Here is a 26,458-nt window from a genome sequence, read left to right as displayed (position 1 = left end):
CCCCCCCTTTTCACTCTCATTCTACTCCCCCCTTGTCACTCTCATTTTACTCCCCCCTCCCTTGTCATTGTCACTCTCATTCTACCCCCCCTGTCACTCTCATTCTACTCCCCCCCCCTGTCACTCTCATTTCCTCCCCCTTGTCACCTCTAATGTAGCGTGGCCGAGCTCTGTTCGGTCCACGGTACAGGAGCTTTTGTTTCCTGTACCCGGCCGGACTGACAGGAAGTGCTCACTTAGTGTGCACTTCCTTTCAGTCCGGCCGGGTACAGCAAACAAATGCTCCTGTACCCCGGACCGAACAGAGCTCGGCCACGCTACATTAACAACACAGCAGTCAGCAGGCTCAGGCAGGCTGCGCAGCACTGAGCCGGCCGCTCAGGAGGCGCAGCATGAGGGGCGCCGCGGGCGGCCGCCCGAACCTACATAACCAATTTTTTTTCTTTAACCTCAACGGGCGCCCCCTGCTAAATGGTGCCCTAGGCGACTGCCTAAGTCGCCTTACTGGTGGCGCCGGCCCTGGATGCATTATGTAGGTAGGCAGACAGACAGCAAGATGGGGCACCAGCAGCAAGAATAGGTCTATTGATCGCATTCAGCCTGCCTGGACTGTAAGAAAATGGCAGAAAAGGCAGTCAATGCATTACAATACAGAAGTATTGTAATGCATTGCAAAGGGGATCAGTCCCCCAAAAGTTGAAGTCCCAGAGTGGGACAAAAAATAAAGTGAAAAAAGAATTGTAAAAAATAGGGAAAAAAAGAAAAATAGACATATTAGGTATCGCTGCATCTGTATCAACCGGCTCTATAAAAATATAACATGATCCACCCCGTCAGGTGAACACTGTAAAAAATTAAATCAGAACAGTGTCAAAAAAGCAATTTTCTGGTCACCTTGCCTCACAAAAAGCGTAATATCAAGTGATCAAAAAGTCTTATGTACCCCAAAATGGTACCAATCAAGCAGTCATCTCATCCTGAAAAAAATTAGCCCCTACTTAAGATAATTGACCAAATTTTTTTTTTAAAGATAGGGCTCTCTTCTGTTCCAAAATTATTTAACTGTGTAAAGCTTAACACAAATAAAATTGGTAGATATATTAGGTATCGCCGCAGGCATCAACCTGCTCTTTAGAAATATTGCATTATATGCCCCCTCAGGTGAATGCAAAAAATTTTTTTTTAACTATGCCAAAACAGACATTTTTTTTCACCTTGCCTCACAAAAAGTTTAATGCCAAGCAATCAAAAAGTCTTATGTACCCCAAATTGGTACCAATCAAACAGTCACTTCATCCCACAAAAATGAGCCCCCACATAAGACAATCACTTAAAAATATAAATTAATGACACCCATAAACCAATCCATAAAAATCTGCGCTGCAAAATCCATATGACGCTCCTTTCCTGCCATGTGCCACCACAGCAGTTCACTACACATGGGATGTTTCTGTATTCAGGAGAAAATGGGTAACAAATTATGGGGTGCTTTTTCTCCTTGTGAAAATAAAAACACACAGGCGCGCGCGTTCACAGGAACGAAAGGTAAGCGAGTGGATCTCCAGCCTGCCAGCGGCGATCGTTCGCTGGCAGGCTGGAGATGTGATTTTTTTAACCCCTAACAGGTATATTAGATGCTGTTTTGATAACAGCATCTAATATACCTGCTACCTGGTCCTCTGGTGGTCCCTTTGGTTTGGATCGACCACCAGAGGACACAGGTAGCTGTGTAAAGTAGCACCAAACACCACCTACACTACACTACACCCCCCCGTCACTTATTAACCCCTTATGAACCCCTGATCACTTCATATAGACTCCCTGATCACCCCCCCCCGTCATTGATCACCCCCCTGTCATTGATCACCCCCCTGTCATTGATCACCCCCCTGTAAGGCTCCATTCAGACGTCCGTATGATTTTTACGGATACATGGATACATGGATCGGATCCGCAAAACACATACGGACGTCTGAATGGAACCTTACAGGGGGGTGATCAATGACAAGGGGGTGATCACGCATTTAGACTTCCTGATCACTTCCCTGTCATTGATCACCCCCCTGTCATTGTTCATCCCCCTGTAAGGCTCCATTCAGACGTCCGTATGATTTTTACGGATCCACGGATACATGGATCGGATCTGCAAAACACATACGGACGTCTGAATGGAGCCTTACAGGGGGGTGATCAATGACAAGGGGGTGATCACCCATATAGACTTCCTGATCACCCCCCTGTCATTGATCACCCCCCTGTAAGGCTCCATTCAGACGTCCATATGTTTTTTACGGATCCATGGATACATGGATCGGATCCGCAAAACACATACGGACGTCTGAATGGAGCCTTACAGGGGGGTTATCAATGACAAGGGGGTGATCACGCATATAGACTTCCTGATCACTTCCCTGTCCTTGATCACCCCCCTGTCATTGATCACCCCCCTGTAAGGCTCCATTCAGATGTCCGTATGATTTTTACGGATCCACAGATACATGGATCGGATCCGCAAAACGCATATGGACGTCTGAATGGAGCCTTACAGGGGGGTGATCAATGACAAGGGGGTGATCACCCATGTAGACTTCCTGATCACCCCCCTGTCATTGATCACCCCCCTGTAAGGCTCCATTCAGACGTCCGTTCGATTTTTACGGATCCACAGATACATGGATCGGATCCGCAAAACACATGGGGGTGATCAATGACAGGGGGGTGATCACCCATATAGACTCCCTGATCACCCCCCTGTCATTGATCAACCCCCTGTAAGGCTCCATTCAGACGTCCGTATGCGTTTTGCGGATCCGATCCATGTATCCGTGGATCCGTAAAAATCATACAGACGTCTGAATGGAGCCTTACAGGGGGGTGATCAATGACAGGGGGGTGATCACCCCATATAGACTCCCTGATCACCCCCCTGTCATTGATCACCCCCTGTAAGGCTCCATTCAGACATTTTTTTTGGCCCAAGTTAGCGGATATTGTTTTTTTTTTTTTTTTTTTTTTTTCTTACTAAGTCTCATATTCTACTAACTTGTGTCAAAAAATAAAATCTCACATGAACTCACCATACCCCTCACGGAATCCAAATGCATAACATTTTTTAGACATTTATATTCCAGACTTCTTCTCACGCTTTCGGGCCCCTAAAATGCCAGGGCAGTATAAATACCCCACATGTGACCCCATTTCGGAAAGAAGACACCCTAAGGTATTCGCTGAGGGGCATATTGAGTCCATGAAAGATTTAAATTTTTGTCCCAAGTTAGCGGAAAGGGAGACTTTGTGAGAAAATACAAAAAAAAATCAATTTCCGCTAACATGTGCCCAAAAAAAAAAAATTCTATGAACTCGCCATGCCCCTCATTGAATACCTTGGGGTGTCTTCTTTCCAAAATGGGGTCACATGTGGGGTATTTATTACTGCCCTGGCTTTTTAGGGGCCCGAAAGCGTGAGAAGAAGTCTGGGATCCAAATGTCTAAAAATGCCCTCCTAAAAGGAATTTGGGCCGCTTTGCGCATCTCGGCTGCAAAAAAGTGTCACACATCTGGTATCGCCGTACTCAGGAGAAGTTGGGCAATGTGTTTTGGGGCGTAATTTTACATATACCCATGCTGGGTGAGAGAAATATCTTGGCAAAAGACAACATTTCCCATTTTTTTATACAAAGTTGGCATTTGACCAAGATATTTATCTCACCCAGCATGGGTATATGTAAAATGACACCCCAAAACACATTCCCCAACTTCTCCTGAGTACAGCGATACCAGATGTGTGACACTTTTTTGCAGCCTAGATGGGCAAAGGGGCACACATTCCAAAGAGCACCTTTCGGATTTCACCGGTCATTTTTTACAGATTTTGATTGCAAACTACTTCTCACGCATATGGGCCCCTAAAATGCCAAGGCAGTATAACTACCCCACAAGTGACCCCATTTTGGAAAGAAGACACCTCAGGGTATTATGTGAGGCGCATGGCGAGTTCCTAGAATTTTTTATTTTTTGTCACAAGTTAGTGGAATATGAGACTTTGTAAGAAAAAATAAAAATAAAAAATAAATCATCATTTTCCGCTAACTTGTGACAAAAAATAAAAAGTTCTATGAACTCACTATGCCCATCAGTGAATACCTTAGGGTGTCTACTTTCCGAAATGGGGTCATTTGTGGGGAGTTTGTACTGTCTGGGCATTGTAGAACCTCAGGAAACATGACAGGTGCTCAGAAAGTCAGAGCTGTTTCAAAAAGCGGAAATTCACATTTTTGTACCATAGTTTGTAAACGCTATAACTTTTACCCAAAAATATTTTTTTTTATCAAAGACATGTAGAACAATAAATTTAGCGAAAAATGTATACATGGATGTCGTTTTTTTTGCAAAACTTTACAACTTAAAGTGAAAAATGTCATTTTTTTGCAAAAAAATCGTTAAATTTCGATTAATAACAAAAAAAGTTAAAATGTCAGCAGCAATGAAATACCACCAAATGAAAGCTCTATTAGTGAGAAGAAAAGGAGGTAAAATTCATTTGGGTGGTAAGTTGCATAACCGAGCAATAAACGGTGAAAGTAGTGTAGTGCAGAAGTGTAAAAAGTGGCCTGGTCATTAAGGGGGTTTTAGCTAGCGGGGTTGAACTGGTTAAAAAATAGTTTGGGAAATTTTGTTGAAAATTTGAAAAATAGCTTCTAAACTTCTATGCCTTCTAAAGTCCTAAAAAAAAAAAATAACATTTACAAAATTATGCCAACATAAAGCAGACATGTGGGGAATATTGATTGATAACCATTTTTTGAAGTTTTACTATCTGTCTTAAAAGTAGATAAATACAAATCTAGAAATTTGTGAATTTTTCTAATTTTTTTGTACATTTTTGATTATTTTATAAATAAAGGTGAAAGTCATCAAATTTACCACTGTCATGAAGTACAATGAGAAAACAATCTCAACAGTCAGAGTTGCAAAAATCGGCCTAGGATTTAAGGTGAAAAGTGGCCCGGTACTGAAAGGGTTAATGAAACTGAATTCCCCCCAAAAATGTAAAATTTCAACTATGTGGAAAGTGATTACACGAAACTGACGATTGAGACATTAGTGGCATGATACAAGCCCCAGCATTGCCTGGACTGTGAGTAAATGTTGGTCAGTAATCACGTACATTTATGCTGCGCCTTAATCCCTTAAGGACCCTACCATTTTTCACTTTAAGGAGCAGGCCATTTTTTGCAAATCTGACATGTGTCACTTTAAGTGGCGATAGCTTTAAAACGCTTCTAATTTTCCAGGCCATTCTGAGATTGTTTTCTCGTCACGTTAAATTAGCAAATTTCCATATTTCAATTTATCAACTTTTATAATAGATAGTAATACCTCCCAAAAAATAGTTATTACTTTACATTCCCCATATGTCTACTTCATTCTACTTGGATCATTTTGTGAATGCCATTTTATTTTTTGGGGAAGTTAGAAGGCTTAGAAGTTTAGAAGCAAAACTTGTAAAATTTCTAAAACCCACTTTTTCAGGACCAGTTCAGGTCTGAGGTCACTTTGTGAGGCTTACATAATAGAAAGCACCCAAAAATGACCCTATTTTACAAACTACACCCCTCAAGGTATTCAAAATAGATTTTACAAACTTTGTCAACCCTTTTATTTTCCATTGTTAAAATGGAAAATAAAGATGAAATTTCTGAATTTCATTTTTTGGGCAGATTTTCCATTTTATTTTATTTATGTAAGTTTTACACAATAGTTTCATTTTTGAAAAAAATAAAAAGCCATAGTTTTTTCAGTTTTTGGGCGATCATCTTAGATAGGGTATGATTTTTGTGGGATGAGATGAAGGTTTGATTTCCACTATTTTGGGGTGTGTATGACTTTTCGATCGCTTGCTATTAGGTGACAAAAAAATTGCTTTTTTTTACACAGTTTTTATTTTTTAAAAATTTACGCTGTTCATCTGAGGGGTTATGTCATGTGGTAGTTTTATAGAGCCGGTCGTTACGGATGTTGCAATACCTAATATGTATACTTTTTTTTATTTATTTAAGTTTTACACAATAATATCATTTTTGAAACCAAAAGAAAATCATGTTTTAGTGTCTCCATATTCTGAGAGCCATAGTTTTTTTCAGTTTTTTGGCGATAGGTAGGTAGGGTACCATTTTTGCATGTTGAGATGACGGTTTGATTGGCACTTTTTGGGGTGCATATGACTTTGTGATGTAAGGTGACGAAAATAAGGCTTTTTTTTACACAGTTTTTATTTTTTATGGTTCACCTGAGGGTTTAGGTCATGTGATATTTTTATAGAGCAGGTTCTTACGGACACGACGATATCTAATATGTATACTTTTTTTATTTACTCAAGTTTTACACAATAACAGCATTTTCAAAAAAAATAAAAAATGTTTTAGTGTCTCCATATTCTGAGCCATAGTTTTTTTTATTTTTTGGGCGATTGTCTTAGGTAGGGGCTAATTTTTTGTGGGATGAGGTGACGGTTAGATCGTTACTATTTTGGCGGGCATACACCTTTATGATCGCTTGGTGTACTTTTAGTGATGTAAGGTGACAAAAAAATGGTTTATTTAGCACAGTTTTTATTTTTTACGGTGTTCATCTGAGAGGTTAGGTCATGTGATATTTTTATAGAGCCGGTCGATACGGACGCGGCGATACCTAATCTTTTCTTTTTATCCCTATTTTAAAAAATATATATTTTAACTTTATTTGGGGAAAATTACTTTTATTTTTACTTGAAACTTTAAATTCTTTGGGGGGAAAACTTTTTTTGTTCAATTTTTTTTTCACTTTATTTTTTGTTTCACTTTGGGACTTGAACTCTTGGGGGCCTGATCCCATTTACAATGCATTCCAATACTTCTGTATTGGAATGCATTGGCTGTATGAGTAATAGATGTGTGTATTACTTATACAGCTTCCTGCCTGTGAGATCCAGGGGGCTGAATCTCACAAGCTCTCCACCGGAATGGCTGCCTTCCATGCCATCGGGTCCCCGTCACAGCAGCACGGGGACCTGATGGCAGCACCGATCCCAGCCCAACATCGCACGTGCCGTGGTCAGTGCTGACCACGGCACATGAAGGATTAATGCGCCCAAATCGGTGATTTCACTGATGCTGGCGCATGCAGCAGGGGTCTGGCTATCAGTGACAGCCGGACCACTGCCGCTAATGTACGTCATGGGTCTTTAAGTCCCGCAAAGAAATTACGTACATGTACGTCATGGGTCATTAAGGGGTTAAATATATTTAACCACCCTCCACTCACAAAATGTATTTATTTATTTAATGTTTGATCTATAAGCAATGACATTCAGAATTTTTAAATTTCAACAGTGTGGAAACTGAATACATGTAAACTGATGAGTGAGAGCAGTGTCGGACGGGGGTGCCTAGGGCCCACCAGTAAAATGTATTCTAGGGGCCCACTGTAAAGCTCCAAGCAATTACTACAGTACCTGCTATCACAATGGCAGGTAACATCAAGATGCTTAAGATGATTGTCTATAGGGGTCCTTGTAGCGATTTTGAGAAGGCAGGTCTTTGAGGAAAGATAATACTATGCCAATTATATAAACTGACCCCCCCTTCAATGAGGTTGACAGAGTTCTTCCATACAGGTTTATAGGAAAACCCCCAGTGTGGAGTTCTTATCCATGACATGTTACATCAGCAGCGCTAGATCATTGGCTCCACCCAGACCCTGCCAGGGGTGCGGAGCGGCCATAAGGGGTTAAGGCTGTGATGGCTAACCTCCGACACTCAAGCTGTGGTAAAACTACAACTCCCAAGATGCACACTTGCTTGGCTGTTCTCTGAAATCCATAGAAATGAATGGAGCATGCTGGGAGTTGTAGTTTTATCACAGCTGGAGCGCCAGAGGTGAGCCATCATTGGGTTAAGGCAGTGCTTCTCAATTATTTTCTGTCATGCCCCCCTAGGAAGAAGAAAACATTTCGCGCCCCCCACGCGACTGTAAATAGTATCATTTGTCTATAAAATTGTTATAATTAATAAGTACACCTCTGCATAACACTGTATCCTTATTAACGTATAAGAGAATAAAGAAAGAAATGTGGATCAATTTACAACAAAAATATTTTTAACCAAAAAGGTGTGCTTTTGGTGGGTTTGGAACTAATGGTGGTCTGTGGGTGGCACTATTACTGGGGATCTGTGGATGACGGACACTGGTATGGGGGGATCTGTGGATGACGGACACTGTTACGGGGGGGATCTGTGGATGACGGACACTGTTACAGGGGGGATCTGTGGATGACGGACACTGTTATGGGGGGATCTGTGGATGACGGACACTGTTATGGGGGGATCTGTGGATGACGGACACTGTTATGGGGGGGATCTGTGGATGACGGACACTGATATGGGGGGGATCTGTGGATGACGGACACTGTTACGGGGGGGGATCTGTGGATGACGGACACTGTTACAGGGGGGATCTGTGGATGACGGACACTGTTACAGGGGGGATCTGTGGATGGCACTGTTACAGGGGGGATCTGTGGATGGCACTGTTACAGGGGGGATCTGTGGATGGCACTGTTATGGGGTGGGGGATCTGTGGCTGGCACTGTTATATATGTGCCATCCAGAGACCCCCCACCCCATAACAGTGCCATCCACAGACCCCCCACCCCATAACAGTGGCATCCACAGACCCCCCACCCCATAACAGTGGCATCCACAGCCCCCCCCCCCCTTAACTGTGGATGCCACTGCCCCTTATTCAAATATAAAAATGTCTTATTCAATTAAAATGTATTAGATATGCCCCCTCACTCCTAAATTCCTAATAGTACCTTACATCCTATTCCTAGGTTCTGTACAATGCCGGCAGGCAGGCCGGGCGGGCGGGCGGCTGGCGCGTCACTCACTGACGTCACTTGCCTGCGCCGCCTGCTTCATTCATAAAGTAGGCGGCGCAGGCACGTGACACCAGGGAGTTACGCTGCCGCCCACCCGACCTGCCGGCATTACAGAACTTAGGAATAGGATGTAAGGTACTAGGAATTTAGGAGTGAGGGGGCATATCTAATACATTTTAATTGAATAAGATATTTTATATTGCTATACCGGAGCGGCGGGGCTATAGTACACTGACTGCACCGCCCCGCCGCTATTCCCGGCCCCCAGCTCCTCCCAGTCCCTCAGCACCTGCGCCGGCCTCTGATCAGAGGAAGGGAGATGAGCGCTTCCACAATGGAAGCGCTCATCTCCCTGCCGCATATTTCATTGCGCTCCCCCCTTTATGGAGCCTGGCGCCCCACCATTTGAGAAACACTGGGTTAAGGTGTGCATTGCAGAAACCTGCCACATGCAGAAGTGACATACAGAGGAGGGGAGCTCTACCCAACTTTTCCTGATCACAGCAGTTCAGCTGAAAAAAATCTGTGGATTTCACTTCTGAGACATAGTCAGTGATCACTTTGTCATGTGTGACCCTGGTAGTATTCTGCCCTCAGCTCTACTTTTCATAAAGTATCTGAACTATATGTTATACTGCAGGGAGATCGCAGTTTACAGTAAGTGCACAAAACGGAAGTAGATGACTCACATGAGCAGGACTCCCCATGTCACCTACTCACTAGGTACCGCTGTGATATGTGCCCGTGTGGTCTAGAGGTGACAGCCCTGCAACCCTTCACCAGCTATAAGAAGGATTTCCATACAGTGCCAACTGCATAAAGCCATCTCTCAGCGTGCACGAGCGGCTCCTTTGTCCCAACTCTCCTGCCACAGCGAAGCACACGGCTGCCAGAATTGCGGCTGTCACCAGGTGTCAGTGCTGTCTGCCTGCCGATCCCGGCGCTTAAATAACCCCCTCTACGTCCTGCCCTCCATTGTATCTTAGGTGAGCACAAGTCGCTGCCAGTGCCTGCATCTCACAAGACATCCCTGCCTGTTCTGGAGAAATCTGTGCCTTATCTGCTCAAGATATCTGGGGCCTATAAAGAGAATGTACTTAACCAATGTGGCGACATTACACAAGTGTCCAGAAAGTCTCATGATTCCACTAAAACAATATACATAGCGTGAGTGCAAATTGAAGTGGCAGGCAGCGGCGCTGTTGCTGCCTGCTGCACTAATAATTAACTGTAAATCCCAGGGGCCCACCGAGGAGTTCCCCGTCTCCCCGGTGGGCCAGTCCGTGCCTGAGTGAGAGGCATTAGTAGCATGATGCAGGCCCCAGCAGCTGTACAGACCATGATAATAGGCAGACAGACAGCAACAGTGGCAAGATGGGTCACCGCCAGGAAGGTCAGGTGGGCGAGGTCTATACATCGAAATCAGCCGGAGGAGTGTGAAAATCCTCCTGAATCCAGGCTTGGTTCATTTTGACAAAACTGATATTTTGGACACTGGCAAAGGACAACTTGGTTCGTTTGGGTGTCATCACGTCCCTCGCGGCACTGAAAGCCCTCTCCGAGATAACACTGTTGGCAGGGCAAGAAAGAAGATAGAAAGTGTGCTGTGCCAGTTCAGGCCACTGTTCCAGTCTGCCTGCCCAGAAATCCATGGGGTCAGGAAATAGAGTATGCGACAGACTGGCCAAAGTTTAGGTAGGCCTGAACCTGGGCGTTGAGGTGGGAGCTGTCAGCTTGCAAACTGTCTTCAGCCGGGTGTGGTACGTGTAAAAACTGCTCCATAATGTTGAGGGGACTGAAATCGCTGCTGCTGCTACTGCTGATGTGGCTTCTGCTGTTCATGGCAGTGTGAGGGGGGTGATCTGGGTTTGTTGCTGGAGTGCTGCCTTGCCGCTGCCGGAAAAAAACATTTACCCAGTGGGCTGTGAAAGACATGTACTGTCTCTGCCTGTAAGAGCTGCTCCAGGTGTCCACCGTGGCATGAACCTTGTTGCACAGCAAGAATATCAGGGAACGGCCCGCGTTGTCTTCCAAGTAATTGTACAAGGCAGAGATTGGCTTTTTGGAAGAAATAATGCTGGCTAGGAACTCCATTAGCTCCCTAAAGGCAGCAGACTGGACTAAATAGTACGGCCTCAACTTGACCAGGTGGGAGTTAAGCTTGCGCATCATCGGATTGCTTGGCCCTTAGAGTTATTTTCTGGCCACACATTCTGATATCGATGGCTGACGATAGAGCAGAGGAGGACTAATCTGAGCATGAGAAGCGAAAATGTACAGACGTGGACAAAATTGTTGGTACCCTTTGGTCAATGAAAGAAAAAGTCACAATGGTCACAGAAATAACTTTAATCTGACAAAAGTAATAATAAATTAAAATTCTATAAATGTTAACCAATGAAAGTCAGACATTGTTTTTCAACCATGCTTCAACAGAATTATGTAAAAAAATAAACTCATGAAACAGGCATGGACAAAAATGATGGTACCCCTAACTTAATATTTTGTTGCGCAACCTTTTGAGGCAATCACTGCAATCAAACGCTTCCTGTAACTGTCAATGAGACATCTGCACCTCTCAGCAGGTATTTTGGCCCACTCCTCATGAGCAAACTGCTCCAGTTGTGTCCGGTTTGAAGGGTGCCTTTTCCAGACTGCATGTTTCAGCTCCTTCCAAAGATGCTCAATAGGATTGAGGTCAGGGCTCATAGAAGGCCACTTTAGAATAGTCCAATTTTTTCCTCTTAGCCATTCTTGGGTGTTTTTAGCGGTGTGTTTTGGGTCATTGTCCTGTTGCAAGACCCATGACCTGCGACTGAGACCAAGCTTTCTGACACTGGCTAGTACATTTCTCTCTAGAATTCCTTGATAGTCTTGAGATTTCATTGTACCCTGCACAGATTCAAGACACCCTGTGCCAGACGCAGCAAAGCAGCCCCAGAACATAACAGAGCCTCCTCCATGTTTCACAGTAGGGACAGTGTTCTTTTCTTGATATGCTTCATTTTTTCGTCTGTGAACATACAGCTGATGTGCCTTGGCAAAAACTTCGATTTTTGTCTCATCTGTCCACAGGACATTCTCCCAGAAGCTTTGTGGCTTGTCAACATGTAGTTTGGCATATTCCAGTCTTGCTTTTTTATGATTCGTTTTCAACAATGGTGTCCTCCTTGGTCGTCTCCCATGTAGTCCACTTTGGCTCAAACAACGACGGATGGTGCGATCTGACACTGATGTTCCTTGAGCATGAAGTTCACCTTGAATCTCTTTAGAAGTCTTTCTAGGCTCTTTTGTTACCATTCGGATTATCCGTCTCTTAGATTTGTCATCAATTTTCCTCCTGCGGCCACGTCCAGGGAGGTTGGCTACAGTCCCATGGATCTTAAACTTATGAATAATATGTGCAACTGTACTCACAGGAACATCTAGTTGCTTGGAGATGGTCTTATAGCCTTTACCTTTAACATGCTTGTCTATAATTTTCTTTCTGATCTCTTGAGACAGCTCTTTCCTTTGCTTCCTCTGGTCCATGTCGAGTGTGGTACACACCATATCACCAAACAACACAGTGATTACCTGGAGCCATATATATAGGCCCAATGGCTGATTACAAGGTTGTAGACACCTGTGATGCTAATTAGTGGACACACCTTGAATTAACATGTCCCTTTGGTCACATTATGTTCTGTGTTTTCTAGGGGTACCATCATTTTTGTCCATGCCTGTTTCATGAGTTTATTTTTTTACATAATTCTGTTGAAGCATGGTTGAAAAACAATGTCTGACTTTCATTAGTTAACATTTATAGAATTTTAATTTATTATTACTTTTGTCAGATTAAAGTTATTTCTGTGACCATTGTGACTTTTTCTTTCATTGACCAAAGGGTACCAACAATTTTGTCCACGTCTGTATAATGATGTGAAGGACACCACACTGCTCGTCCATGCAGCCTGGCTGCCGCAAGCTGGCCCGGGAGAAGGAGGAAACTCCTGACATGGTGACTGGCTGCCATCTCTGTTTGCCCACAGGAGGGGGTAATGCCACTTCATTTGGTTTAATAGAGTTGTGATGCCAACCTTTGTATTTGCCTGCCCACGTTTTATTTTGTTCTTGCACAGCTTGGACAAGGCAATGTTTTTGTCTTCCGGCAGCATGGAAGAAAACTGCCAGACACTTATTCTATGGCACGTTGTCGAACTCAGAAGTCACTTCCACATCATCCTGCTGTGACTGAAAGGAGGAATGAGCCATCCAATTCACAATCTCATCTTCTTTCTCCTCAACAATAATGTGCCTTTCTGAAGCCAACATGCACAACTGCAGCCGACTATTACTACTACCACTACTTCTGGCTGGATAGATGGTGCTGCTACTACCCACATTCTGGCTCTGGGTCTTTCGTTTGAAAACCCTTCCATATATATATATATATATATATATATATATACACTGAACAAAAATATAAACGCAACACTTTCGGTTTTGCTCCCATATTGCAGGAGCTGAACTCAAAGATCTGAAAAATGTTATACATACACAAAAGACCCATTACTTTCAAATATTGTTCACAAATCTGTCTAAGGCCGGATGCACATGGCCGTGTTCCGCGGCCGAAAGCGGTCCGCGGTATGCCGGGCTGGATTCCTGTTCAGAGCAGGAGTGGACGGCGACATTGGTTGTGTAATAGTGTATTACTGTAGTGCAGCGGCGACATGAAGCGCATGGCATCATAGCAACCAATGACGCCGTGCGCTCCTGCTCTGAACAGGAATGCAGCCCGGCATACCACGGACCGCTCTCAGCCGCAGAACACGGCCGTGTGCATTCAGCCTAAATTTGTGTTAGTGAGCACTTCTCCTTTACTGAGATAATCCATTCCACCTCACAGGTGTGGCATATCAAGGTGCTGATTAGACAGCATGAATATTGCACAGGTGTGCCTTAGACTGCCCACAATAAAAGGCCACTCTGAAATGTGCACAGTTTTGCCTTACTGGTCAGTATCTGGTGTGGCCACCATTTGCCTCACGCAGAGTTGATCAGGTTGTTGATTGTGGCCTGTGAAATGTTGGTGCACTCCTCTTCAATAGCTGTGTGAAATTGCAGAATATTGGCAGTAACTGGAACATGCTGTCGTATACGCCGATCCAGAGCATCCCAAACATGCTCAATGGGTGACATGTCCGGTGAGTATGCTGGCCATGCAAGAACTGGGATGTTTTCAGCTTCCAGGAATCGTGTACAGATACTTGCAATATGGGGTTGTGCATTATCATGCTGCAACATGAGGTGATGGTCGTGGATGAATAGGACAACAATGGGCCTCAGGGTCTCGTCTTGGTATCTCTGTGCATTCAAAATGCCATTAATAAAATGCACCTGTGTTCGTTGTCCATAACATACACCTGCCCAGTGAAAACAGGGACTCATCCGTCAACAGAACGCCTCTCCAACCTGCCAGATGCCATCAATTTTGAGAATTTGCCCACTTAAGTCGGTTACGACTACGAAATGCAGTCAGGCCCAGACCCCGATGAGGAAGACGAGCATGCAGGTGAGACAGTTTCTGACAGTTTGTTATGCAAAATGATTGTGGCTGCAGCTGTCCGGGTGGCTGGTCTCAGACGATCATGGAGGTGAACATGCTGGATGTGGAGGTCCTGGGCTGGTGTGGTTACACGTGGTCTGCCGTTGTGAGGCCGGTTGGATGTACTGCCAAATTCTCAAACACCTTTGGATATGGCTTATGGTAGAGAAATGAACATTCATTGCACGGGCAACAGCTCTGGTAGACATTCCTGCAGTCAGCATGCCAATTGCACGCTCCCTCAAACATTGCAACATCTGTGGCATTGTGCTGTGTGATCAAACTGCACATTTCAGAGTGGTATTTTATTGTGGGCAGTCTAAGGCACACCTGTGCAATATTCATGCTGTCTAATCAGCACCTTGATATGCCACCCCTGTGAGGTGGGATGGATTATTTCGGCAAAGGAGAAGTGCTCACTAACACAGATTTAGGCCTCTTTCACACTTGCATTGTCCGGATCCGGCGTGTACTCCACTTGCCGGAATTACACGTCGGATCCGGAAAAACGCAAGTGTACTGAAAGCATTTGAAGACGGATCCGTCTTCAAAATGCTTTCAGTGTTACTATGGCACCCAGGACGCTATTAAAGTCCTGGTTGCCATAGTAGGAGCGGGGAGCGGGGAGCGGGGGAGCGGTATACTTACAGTCCGCACGGCTCCCAGGGCGCTCCAGAGTGATGTCAGAGCGCCCCATGCGCATGGATGACGTGCCATGCGATCACGTCATCCATGTGCGTGGGGCGCCCTGACGTCACTCTGGAGCACCCCGGGAGTCGCACGGACGGTAAGTATGCTGCTCCCCGCTACACTTTACCATGGCTGCCAGGACTTTAGCGTCCCGGCAGCCATGGTAACCATTCAGAAAAAGCTAAACGTCGGATCCGGCAATGCGCCGAAACGACTAGCTTAAGGCCGGATCCGGATCAATGCCTTTCAATGGGCATTAATTCCGGATCCGGCCTTGCGGCAAGTCTTCAGGATTTTTGGCCGGAGCAAAAAGTGCAGCATGCTGCGGTATTTTCTCCGGCCAAAAAACGTTCCGTTCCGGAACTGAAGACATCCTGATGCATCCTGAACGGATTTCTCTCCATTCAGAATGCATTAGGATAAAACTGTTCAGGATTCTTCCGGCATAGAGCCCCGACGACGGAACTCTATGCCGGAAGAAAAGAACGCAGGTGTGAAAGAGCCCTTAGACAGATTTGTGAACAATATTTAAGAATAATGAGTCTTTTGTAGAAAATGTTTCAGATCTTCGAGTTCAGCTCATGCAAAATGGGAGCAAAACTGAAAGTGTTGCGTTTTTATATTTTTGTTCAGTGTATATATACATATATAGATAAAGATATATATGAAACCGACTAAAGATATTGAAACCGACTAAAAAAGGATTTCCGTAAAAATGGGGAAACAAAATGAAAGTATTTGCTTGTAGGTAGCTGTTTTTGAAGTGCACCAGCACTTTTGATAGCAGGCAAAACCAACCACATGTCTCTCTGTCAGCTGCCCTGCTTCTCTCTATTGTACACAACACCATTTTTATTTGGAATCCTAGCCTTTCCTTTTACTTTCTCTGGCAATAAGCTTAATTGATTTCTGACTGTCCCTGATCGATTTTTTTACTCTCTCCGACTCCATAAACTCATTTTCCTGGCAGACCTTGTAAGACCCATCCACCCTCATTCACAGCCCAGCAGGTTCTGCTCGTTCTGCTAGTGCACCTCCCTTACTGCTACAGCACTGATTGGTTCATCCAGGCTGTCTTTCAGCCTGGGAGGCAATCAGGGCAAGCCCCCCACTTCCTCTCCCGGTCATGTGAGACCCTTCTTCTCCGGAAAAATTTGGGCTCGTCTGCCGTCTGAGAAAAAGCAAAGTTCGGACCGAATTCGGTTCTGTCCAAACTGGTTTGCTCATCTTTAACACTGGGTTCACACCTGAGCGCTCTGAAAGGAGCGCTCTGTATGCGCGATTGTACCGGCGTTTACAATCGCGCATACAGAGACAAGCGAACTCCCATTGTCGCGCGTTCCCGAAAGTCTATGTATGGGAACGCGCGACAAAACGCCCCAAAGAAGCTCAAGAACTTTTTTGAGCGTAGGGCGTTTTTCAGCGCGTTCAAACGCGCTGTAAAACACACAAGTGTGAACCAGGGCCATAGGGAAGCATTGGTTTTCATGTGTTGAGCGTTTTACAGCGCGTTTGAACCCAGGTGTTTTACAGGTGTGAACCCAGCGTTATACCAAGTACACAACACAGAGAAAGGTGTGAATTCATCACACATTTAGTGTCAAATTAGCTATAATTTTTTATACTAATTATATATATTTTTATTTTTTTATATTTGTAGAATATTCCCAAAAAGATTTACTGGACAACAAACAAAATGTTTGCGACCACACAGTCACAACTATGTATATATATATATATATATATATATATATATATATATATATAAATATAATAGAAATGTGACTATATAGAAATCTCATTACAATTAGTCCCAGTCCCCCTTTCCCCGGAATTACGCCGGGGTCTTTTGCTGCCAAACAACATGAGAAAAAATTGCAAAACAAAGATGGACTTTTATTTCCTCCAGCTTAACAGGGACATTTTAGCAGATGCAGAGGATACAACCCTAGCTGGGAAAAGCACCAAAACTGATTTGCATGGTTAATCATTTGGGAAGCTGGCAAAGAAACAATGACATCTATCCAGGAAACTTGATCGTTGTTTCAAGACTGATAGATAAGATCTGAAGTGGAAAGAGGCACTAGAACATTTTCGTTGACAGACGAGTTGAGATCATTAACTACTTACTCTTGATCGTGTATCATGATACACAACTAATGAAAGATAGAGAGTAGAAGAAGTTACTTCCCTCACAGCAGTTGTTACTCTATATTTTACACTTATTATACAATTTACCGGCCATTTGGAATATCCATTTCCCTTCCATGGAGCTAAGTTCATCTTGTCACGGGTATAGAATGCAAGGCTATGAGCTGCTATTGTATGGGTATTCAGCCATTTAACACATTGTACTGTATAATTTAGTGCCATAAAGAATCGAATATAAAGTGAGCTCAAGTGGCGCTTAAGTAGATTTTTCAATTAGTATTTTATTCTTTAGGAAACCATATGGAAAGTAACAACCGATTTTTTTTTCATTGCTATATTGTATTCAAATTAAGAAATTAAGCAACTTGGCAAATAGTTTTGATTAAAATTCTCCTAATGTTTGGTGTATACAACAGCTGTGCAGGCCTATGTGTCTCTATGGTTACAGACTGCAAACAATCTGTGTGTAGTCTGATTTGGTAGTCATTTGATACTTCTACTGCCTTTCTTCTCTTAACCCGTTCCAGACAAGGCATTTTTCCGTTTTTGCGTTTTTGTTTTTCTATCCCTGTCTTCCCAGAGGCATATAAATTCAATAGATGACCCGTATCAAAAGAGGGTTCATTAGGGAGTAATGGACCCAGAATGACTGGTCAGTACAAAACCCCAAATTGAAGCGCCAGATCCCAGAGTTGAGTGATTGAGAATTCAACCGTAATTATCAGACTAAGATGTTAGGTATAGTAATGCTCATAGGTTACAGTCCTCCACACTTGCTAATTAGTGATTAGTAGGTACAGTTTAGAATATATCCCCGTGTAAGGGAGAGCCACCGTTGCGGGTGTAACACAGTGTGAAGAATAGCCGCCAGTTTATTGCAAGGAGGTGGCCCAAAACATCAAATAGTGCCAGAGATATTAGAGAATGTTAAAAATCAATATAACTTAACATATATATGAGATTGTACTCACTTCACGGGGGGTGCCCTGCTGGTTAAACTCAAGACACCAGCAGGATCCAAGAACACCGCCCTAGCCAGAATCGCCTGTAGAATAGGCTTCAGATCAGTTTCTTTATTAAAGAATTCGGCTCTTTATTGAAGGTTTCAGCTCAACTCGTTTCGGGGTGTGCAAACCCCTTCATTAGGAGCAGCAGTTATAAAATCATATACACTATTACAATACAGGTACTTGAGCGGATATATATAGAATCAGAAAGCCCGCCCTGGTGCGTGGGATGCCACCTGGGACTGGAGATGAGCATGTGGAGAGCTGCTACCGGGAGCGTACGTACAAGGCGTGAACTTCCGGTTCCGTGCGTTCCACAATGGAACGCACTTCGCGCTTCCGGTCTTAGCGCATTCCACTGTGGAACGCATCCTGCAACTGCAGTGAGTGAATGGAGCTGCCACTCTATCACGATCGGCGTAACTGTCACATACGTGACACGGAGGGAGGAAAAGAGGGAGGCCCTGCCCTAGTGAGAGGGAAGGTGGTGACCCCTGACTCACCTTGCGGCTGGCGCCTGGCTGCCCTGTCGTCCCTAGACGGGTTCCTCACCCGTACGCTGATCACGTGCCTAAAACCCTGGCTTTCCCTAGGATGAGCCCTAGATAGTGAACAGGGCGGTGGGAACACTAGTCCGCACCACTAGCTCTAAAGGAAAACACCAAGGGGAGGACAGACAATACAAACTAAACATATAATCCCAGGTGGGCAACAACAGGAGACAACAAAAGCCCAACAGGGATCCGGAGGGTAGCACTCTGGAACAACAACCAGATTCTCAGCTCCAGTGGGTCAGCATAGATGTCCAGGCAGGAAGCTCTATAACTGGCAACAAGAGAAGTGTGAGAGGAGAATATAAGGAGTTTGGGAGTGGCAGACAAGAAACAGCTGAGGAGGAGAAGCTACGGATCCCTGAGTGAGACAAAAAGGATAGCAAGGCAAACACAGAAAACAAACACTAAGAAACACCGTGATCTTTAGACATAGAGCGCGCAGCCACCCGCTGCGACTTCCTGACCCCGGGTATAACGGAGTCAGACGTGGCTCTTGACACCCTCGTGACACACTCCTAACCCAGATAACCCATGCATCCAGCGGATGTTTCTTGCTGGCTATTGGTATAGATACATAAATTTATCTATATTGAGAGCGTAAGGGAAATCTGAAGGTATATTGAGGTACATATATAAGATGGTAGATAAGATGGAGGATTTAAAAAAAAAGAGTGTAACCAATTCGTATTTCAAAAAATAGCATTAATAGTATTATACATCACTATTTGTGTAAAAAGATGGCATATATAATAATGTACATCCCTAGTACACAAAAAATATCTATATAAAACAGATATTAAAATATATAGCATATATAAAAATGCATAGATTAAAATGATGATAAAGAGATGATCAAAAAGGTAAAAAGAGGTTATGCTTAACAGTATTCAAGTGTCCACTACTATCCACAGCATTACTAGTGATGAGCGGCAGGGGTCATAATCGAATTCGCGATATTTCGCGAATATTTTGAAGAATATTCGTTGAATATTCGGAAATTCTAATATTCGTTATCTTCTACGATTTTTTTACTAGAAAAATCGGCAAGGTAATGATCGTGTAATATGCGAATTTTCGTAATGCGAAGAAGATTAGACAAAGAAGATTATAGCACTATATTAGCTAAATTGCTTTATATTATTATTTTTTTTGAATATTCGCTATATATTGCTATAACTTTGTTTTTTCGAATATTCGTAATATTCTAAAACAAGAATATATAGCAATATAGCGAATATTCGAAAAAAACGAATATAGCGCAATTTAGCTAATATAGTGCTATAATTTTTTTTAAAGTTGTAATTTTTTTCCAATCTGAACTTCAGATGAGAAAAAAATTACAACTATTAGACAAAGAAGATTATAGCACTATATTAGCTAAATTGCTCTATATTCGTTTTTTTTCTCGAATATTCGCTATATTGCTATATATTCTTGTTTTAGAATATTACGAATATTCGAAAAAACTAAGTTATAGCAATATAGCGAATATTCTAAAAAAAAAAAGAATGTAGAGCAATTTAGCTAATATAGGGCTATAATCTTCTTTGTCTAATAGTTGTAAGTTTAAAACTTCGCAATAAAAATTTGCATTACAAAAATTCGCAAACAACACTACTCCTAAAAGTCAAATATACTGCAGCCTTCTCATTGGCCCACAAGCTAGAAGCAGGGAGGGATCATGTGTACTGATTTAAAAAAAAAATGAATATTCAAAATTACAAATACATATCATTATATTTGAAATATTCACGAATTTTCGAAGTACCTATATTTGCGATAAAAATTCGAAATTTGAATATTTGTGATCAACACTAAGCATTACGTGACCACTGGGGGTCATTGTGTGCATATATATACACTCACCTAAATAATTATTAGGTACACCATACTAATACGGTGTTGGACCCCCTTTTGCCTTCAGAACTGCCTTAATTCTATGTGGCATTGATTCAACAAGGTGCTGATAGCATTCTTTAGAAATGTTGGCCCATATTGATAGGATATCATCTTGCAGTTGATGGAGATTTGAGGGATGCACATCCAGGGCACGAAGCTCCCGTTCCACCACATCCCAAAGATGCTCTATTGGGTTGAGATCTGGTGACTGTGGGGGCCATTTTAGTACAGTGAACTCATTGTCATGTTCAAGAAACCTATTTGAAATGATTCGAGCTTTGTGACATGGTGCATTATCCTGCTGGAAGTAGCCATCAGAGGATGGGTACATGGTGGTCATGAAGGGATGGACATGGTCAGAAACAATGCTCAGGTAGCCCGTGGCATTTAAACGATGGCCAATTGGCACTAAGGGGCCTAAAGTGTGCCCAGAAAACATCCCCCACCCCATTACACCACCACCACCAGCCTGCACAGTGGTAACAAGGCGTGATGGATACATGTTCTCATTCTGTTTACGCCAAATTCGGACTCTACCATTTGAATGTCTCAACCGAAAACGAGACTCATCAGAACAGGCAACATTTTTCCAGTCTTCAAAAGTCCAATTTTGGTGAGCTCGTGCAAATTGTAGCCTCTTTTTCCTATTTGTAGTGGAGATGAGTGGTACCCGGTGGGGTCTTCTGCTGTTGTAGCCCATCTTTCTTTCCCATTCTGACATTCAGTTTGGAGTTCAGGAGATTGTCTTGACCAGGACCACAACCCTACATGCATTGAAGCAACTTCCATGTGATTGGTTGACTAGATAATCGCATTAATGAGAAATAGAACAGGTGTTCCTAATAATTCTTTAGGTGAGTGTATATATCCATATATATACTGTATATATCCTCACAGTGAGCTGAACTGATTCCTTAAGATCTAATTAAGGTCGAATGCACACTGTGAGCGGTCCGTGGTATCCCGTTCTGGATTCCTGCTGACAGCAGGAGCGCACAGCGTCATCGGTTGCTATGACGCCATGCGCTTCATGCCGCCGCTGCACTACAGTAATACACATTTATGATCTATACGAGTGTATAGATCTATCCCTTTTTCTACCCCTTTTTCCCAGAGACATAACATTTTTTTTTTCTGTTCACATAGCCGTATGTGGGATTGTTTTTTTTTTTATGGGATAAGTTGTACTTTCTAATACTACCATTTAATATTGAATAGCAAAAACTATTCCAAATGGGATGGAAAAAATGCTAATCTGTCACAGTCTAAAAAAAAAACATTCTACGGCGTTTACTTATATGGTAAAACTGACTTGTGCTCTTCATTCTTCAGGTCAGTATAAATCTAGCGTATGTATAGTTGTACTTGCGTTTTGATACTGGGAAAAAAAAACTTGAAATTTTTTTCTGGAGCTTCTGGGCTCAGTTTTGTGGGTCAATCTTTACTTTTAATTGATACCATTCTGGGGTGTGTACGACTTTTTGATCACTTTGTTTGTGGGAGAAGCGTCTAAAAACAGCAATTCAGCCATTTTGACACTTTTTGCAGTTTTGCCTTTTTCCATATGGGATACCGTAATTATTTTTATATATTGATAGTACAGGCGTTTTTGCATACAGAGATACCCATGATGCGTATTTTATGTCGGGAAGGGGTTAAAGGAGATATCTGGGCTACAGCTATAGATGACCTATAGTTCGACACCTGGCACCCCCACCGATCAGCTGTTTTGGGCTGCCACAATGCTGGAAAATAACAGTGTATGAAGTGAAAGCAGAAAGCTCTGTACACTGTGTAGTTGCTGGCACACAGCAGCTCAGCTCCCATTCGCTACACAGTGCTTGGAGTTATTTGCCTCCAGCTCCTTACACAGTATTGTTTCTGGCGCTACAGCATCCAAAAATAGCTGATCAGTGGCGGAGTTGGGGGCTGAACCCTCACTGGTCTCAGGAGGAGAAGTCATGAATATCTGTAGACCAGAGAACCCTCTTTAACCTACAGACAGTACACGATGGGTGGAGAAAATAGAGTACCACATGACTGTAGGATCAGACTACGTGAGTGCTTGTAGTCTGTAACCACAGAGATGCATGCGTCTGAATAGTAGATGTAAAACTATGTAAGAACTTGTTTATTTTGTTATTATCTGGAGCCATAACAAAGGAAATTTGTGGCACAGTGAACATATCAACCCAAGTTTAATTATTATATATTTTTTTTAAGTCCTGAAGTAACCTTATGGAATTCTTTCTCAAATTTAGTTGAAAGAACCCATACAATTCAAGTTTTCATGATTTCCATAGAGAAAGGCCATGTGCCGATTAATGATAAAGTTAGTCTAACTGAAGGGTATTCGATTTCCAAAGTTATTTGAAAAAGCCATCCCTCCACTTGGAATTAGGATACATTAGCAGAAGAGATTATACTTACCAGTTTACCTGCCTCTTCTAGTGCAGGACTATGCTCCGGTCCTTCCTAATGGTCTTTTACCATGTACAATGGAGGCCAGTAATTGGCTGCAGTTGTCACGTGGGGCATGTTACCACTGCAGCCATGCAAACAAAGACTGTCAGGGAGGATCGAAGAGGAGTACTGGAAGTGGAGGGGGATTAATTAACTTGTGAGTGTAGCTGCTTTTATTATTTTATTACAATTCTATACTTTTAAATAACTCTGAAAAAAAGTTTATATTTTCAATAAATATAAATAAATAAAGGTTTGTAATTTTACTGCTGTTTGATTTTAACTCTTTATTTCAGAAAGTATTTTGGAGAAAAAATTGGATTATATTTTGCCTGGCTTGGTCTATATACGTGGCTGCTCATTCCTGCCTCTGTAGTTGGGATAATCGTGTTTTTGTATGGATGTATGACTGTTGAGGTCGATATTCCTAGGTAAGAATTTTTCTGGTGGTTCTCCCAACTCTCCCTTTACCAAACTAAAAAAAAAAAGCAAAAAAACTGAACATTTAAAGCAAATGTCCACTTTTTAGCATCATTTTATGTTTAGAACTATAATTCTGTGGCATTTAACTTTATATTTAACTAAATATATCTTCTTAGGGGTCCATTTTTCTGATCTCCAAATATTCTATGTCCATTCACAAAGTTATATTAAATAATTTGTTCTGCTTTAAGCTACCACTCCGGGAAGCTTAAAGCGTACTGTTTAATTATTGAGTTCAATATAGAATTAGCAAGCAGTGAGCTTTAAGCTCCCTCTAGGGGTGGCTGCAGGCGGTCAGAATTGTAGCATTTTGCTCTATGGCTATACAGAAACTGAAGCTAAATCAGAAAAGTGGTGAAGGAATATATAACTGCTTGCTTATACAGCATAGCCTTCACTCAGGATGGAAACAAGCAGCAGAACTGATGTCCATGGGATTTGTCTTGTGTTGCTATACAGTTCTCTTGAATAGCATTGGACTGCAAAACCAGGCCAGGCCTATGGACCAGAGTGGTGCCATTTTGGAAAAATAAAGAGACCTTCATCAAACTGCTTTCCAAGTCTATGTCACATACTGACTAATTAAGATCTGTTTTACTTATTACATAGCAAAGAAATGTGTAATGAGGAACAAACCTTCACGATGTGCCCACTGTGTGACAAGTCATGTGACTACTGGAATTTAAGTTCTGCCTGCGCTACTGCTCGTGCCAGTCATTTATTTGACAACCCGGCCACTGTCTTCTTCTCTGTCTTCATGGCTCTTTGGGGTAAGTAAATTTGCTACTATTCATTAATCTAAAATTTATATTTGGGGCCTAAGGGGCAGTACATCAAATAGGAATTTTCTCTCTGAATTTCTGTGTCATGTTCTTCCCCCTCATGCACTAGATTTGACAGTGTATCAGTTTGGCCTGGTATGTTTCTTTCAAACATATTTTAGACTGGATACCAATATTTCTACATTGACCCATAAATTGACTATAACAATTAAATATGAAGATAAGAAGGGCCTAGATAAAGCAGAACTCCAGACTTGATGCAAACATTCCGCAATATCTGAAACAGGATGGTGACAATTGCCGCACTACTACCTCTGTATGCAATGATTTTCCCAACATCTCTATACGATGAAACCAATGAACTGCTTGAGTGCATGTGCTCTCCATTAAATCTCAATTCCAGTGGCGCACAAATAGACGTGGCCTCTTTATAACAGTGCCGAGTTGTTTTATAGATGTAGCAGGGCTGAGTTTGTCAATTGCTACAATTGATCACCATATATAGTGACATGTTACCTGACATACATATAGTTTTGCAAAGGCAACAGCATTGTGTTAAAGGAGTTGTGCCAACTGAACAGCTATTTATATCTATAATGGGGGAGAGGGGAGAGGGGAGACGTACAACAAAAGGCGTTTTCCAGGAAAACAGATTTACTGGATATCCTGCCCTTAAAGGGTTTCTGTCATGAGAAATAACGTTATGTAGCTAATGTCAGCAGTACATAACAGTATGCTTAATAACTCCCTGCCTGCTGCCGTTCTCTTAAAGTAAAGACTTTTAAAAAAAGCTAATGAACCTCTAGGTGCTACTGGGGGAGTTGCTTCAGCACCTAGAGGCTCGGTCTACACACCCTTTGGCACGCCCAGGTCCAGTTGATTGACTTTCGAGTTCTCCTCAGTGTCCCGTAAATACCGCACCTGCGCCGTCCCGTTTAGTATTTGGCGAGGTCGCAGTGAGTGAAGGACGCGCTCCTGCTGCCGGCTTCCTTCCTTTGGCGCAGGTGCAGTGAGGAAGCCAGCAGCAGGAGCGCGTCCTTCACTCACTGCGCCTGCGCCAAATACTAAACGGGATGGCACAGGCACGCGATGTACGGGACACTGAGGAGAACTCGAAAGTCAATCAACTGGACCTGGGAGTAGACCAAGCCTCTAGGTGCTGAACCAACGCCCCCAGTAGAACCTAGAGTCTCATTAGCATATTTTAAAAGTCTTTATTTTAAGAGAACGGCAGCAGGCAGGGAGTTATAAAACGTACTGTTATGTACTGCTGACATTAGCTACATAACGTTATTTCTCATGACAGAAACCCTTTAATGTAATTGACTAGGAATGATCCCTTGGTAAACCCACATTGATCGGCACAACAAAGGGGCTCCACTAAAGGGGTTATCCAAGACTGAATAACCCCCGGTGCAATGCCCTCGGCAGCAACACTGTGCATACCTACCTGATCCCCAACGCCGGTTTCCTCCGCCGCCGTTGCGAAGATGTGAAGATGTCCGTGGAACATTCTGAGAGGAAACCACAGTCAGGGACCGGCGGGTACTGTAAGTATGCACAGTGTCTGGGGCCAGGGCATTGCAGCAGGGGTTATTCAGTCTTGGATGACCCCATTAAGTTGTGATTAGTCATAATTTGTAACATTGCACAAGAATAACATATCCAGCCCTGCTACATCTGTACACTAAATCCCATAAACCTACATAACTTATAATCATTGCACTTTTCTATTGAAAATCATTATATGTGATAAAGCATTTCAAGGGTCAGTAATTAAATAAGCTCTCATGGTTGGAAGAGAATGAGCATTGCATTACAATATATTCCTTTTTCCCTTCGGTAGCAGAACCTGCAGTTTATAGAGATTTTGCCCGGTGATTGACACTACCATTGTGCCTGTAAAAGCCAAAGCAGCT

The 26,458-nt window shown here is 42.8% G+C and overlaps 1 protein-coding gene across 1 annotated transcript in view; it reads left to right on the top strand.

The window, feature by feature from the left end:
* ANO2 (anoctamin 2) overlaps positions 1-26,458 on the top strand; it is a 505,309-nt gene that overhangs the window by 237,807 nt on the left and 241,044 nt on the right. Inside the window, exons 11-12 of the mRNA XM_044277837.1 lie at positions 23,571-23,705; positions 24,367-24,527. Coding sequence (XP_044133772.1) covers positions 23,571-23,705; positions 24,367-24,527 — 296 coding nt within the window. The remainder of the gene's footprint in view (positions 1-23,570; positions 23,706-24,366; positions 24,528-26,458) is intronic.

Source organism: Bufo gargarizans, chromosome 2, assembly GCF_014858855.1.
Source record: "Bufo gargarizans isolate SCDJY-AF-19 chromosome 2, ASM1485885v1, whole genome shotgun sequence".
NCBI classification, from domain to species: domain Eukaryota; kingdom Metazoa; phylum Chordata; class Amphibia; order Anura; family Bufonidae; genus Bufo; species Bufo gargarizans.
Note: the sequence above shows the minus strand (reverse complement) of the source record. Positions and strands in the feature narration are given on the sequence as shown.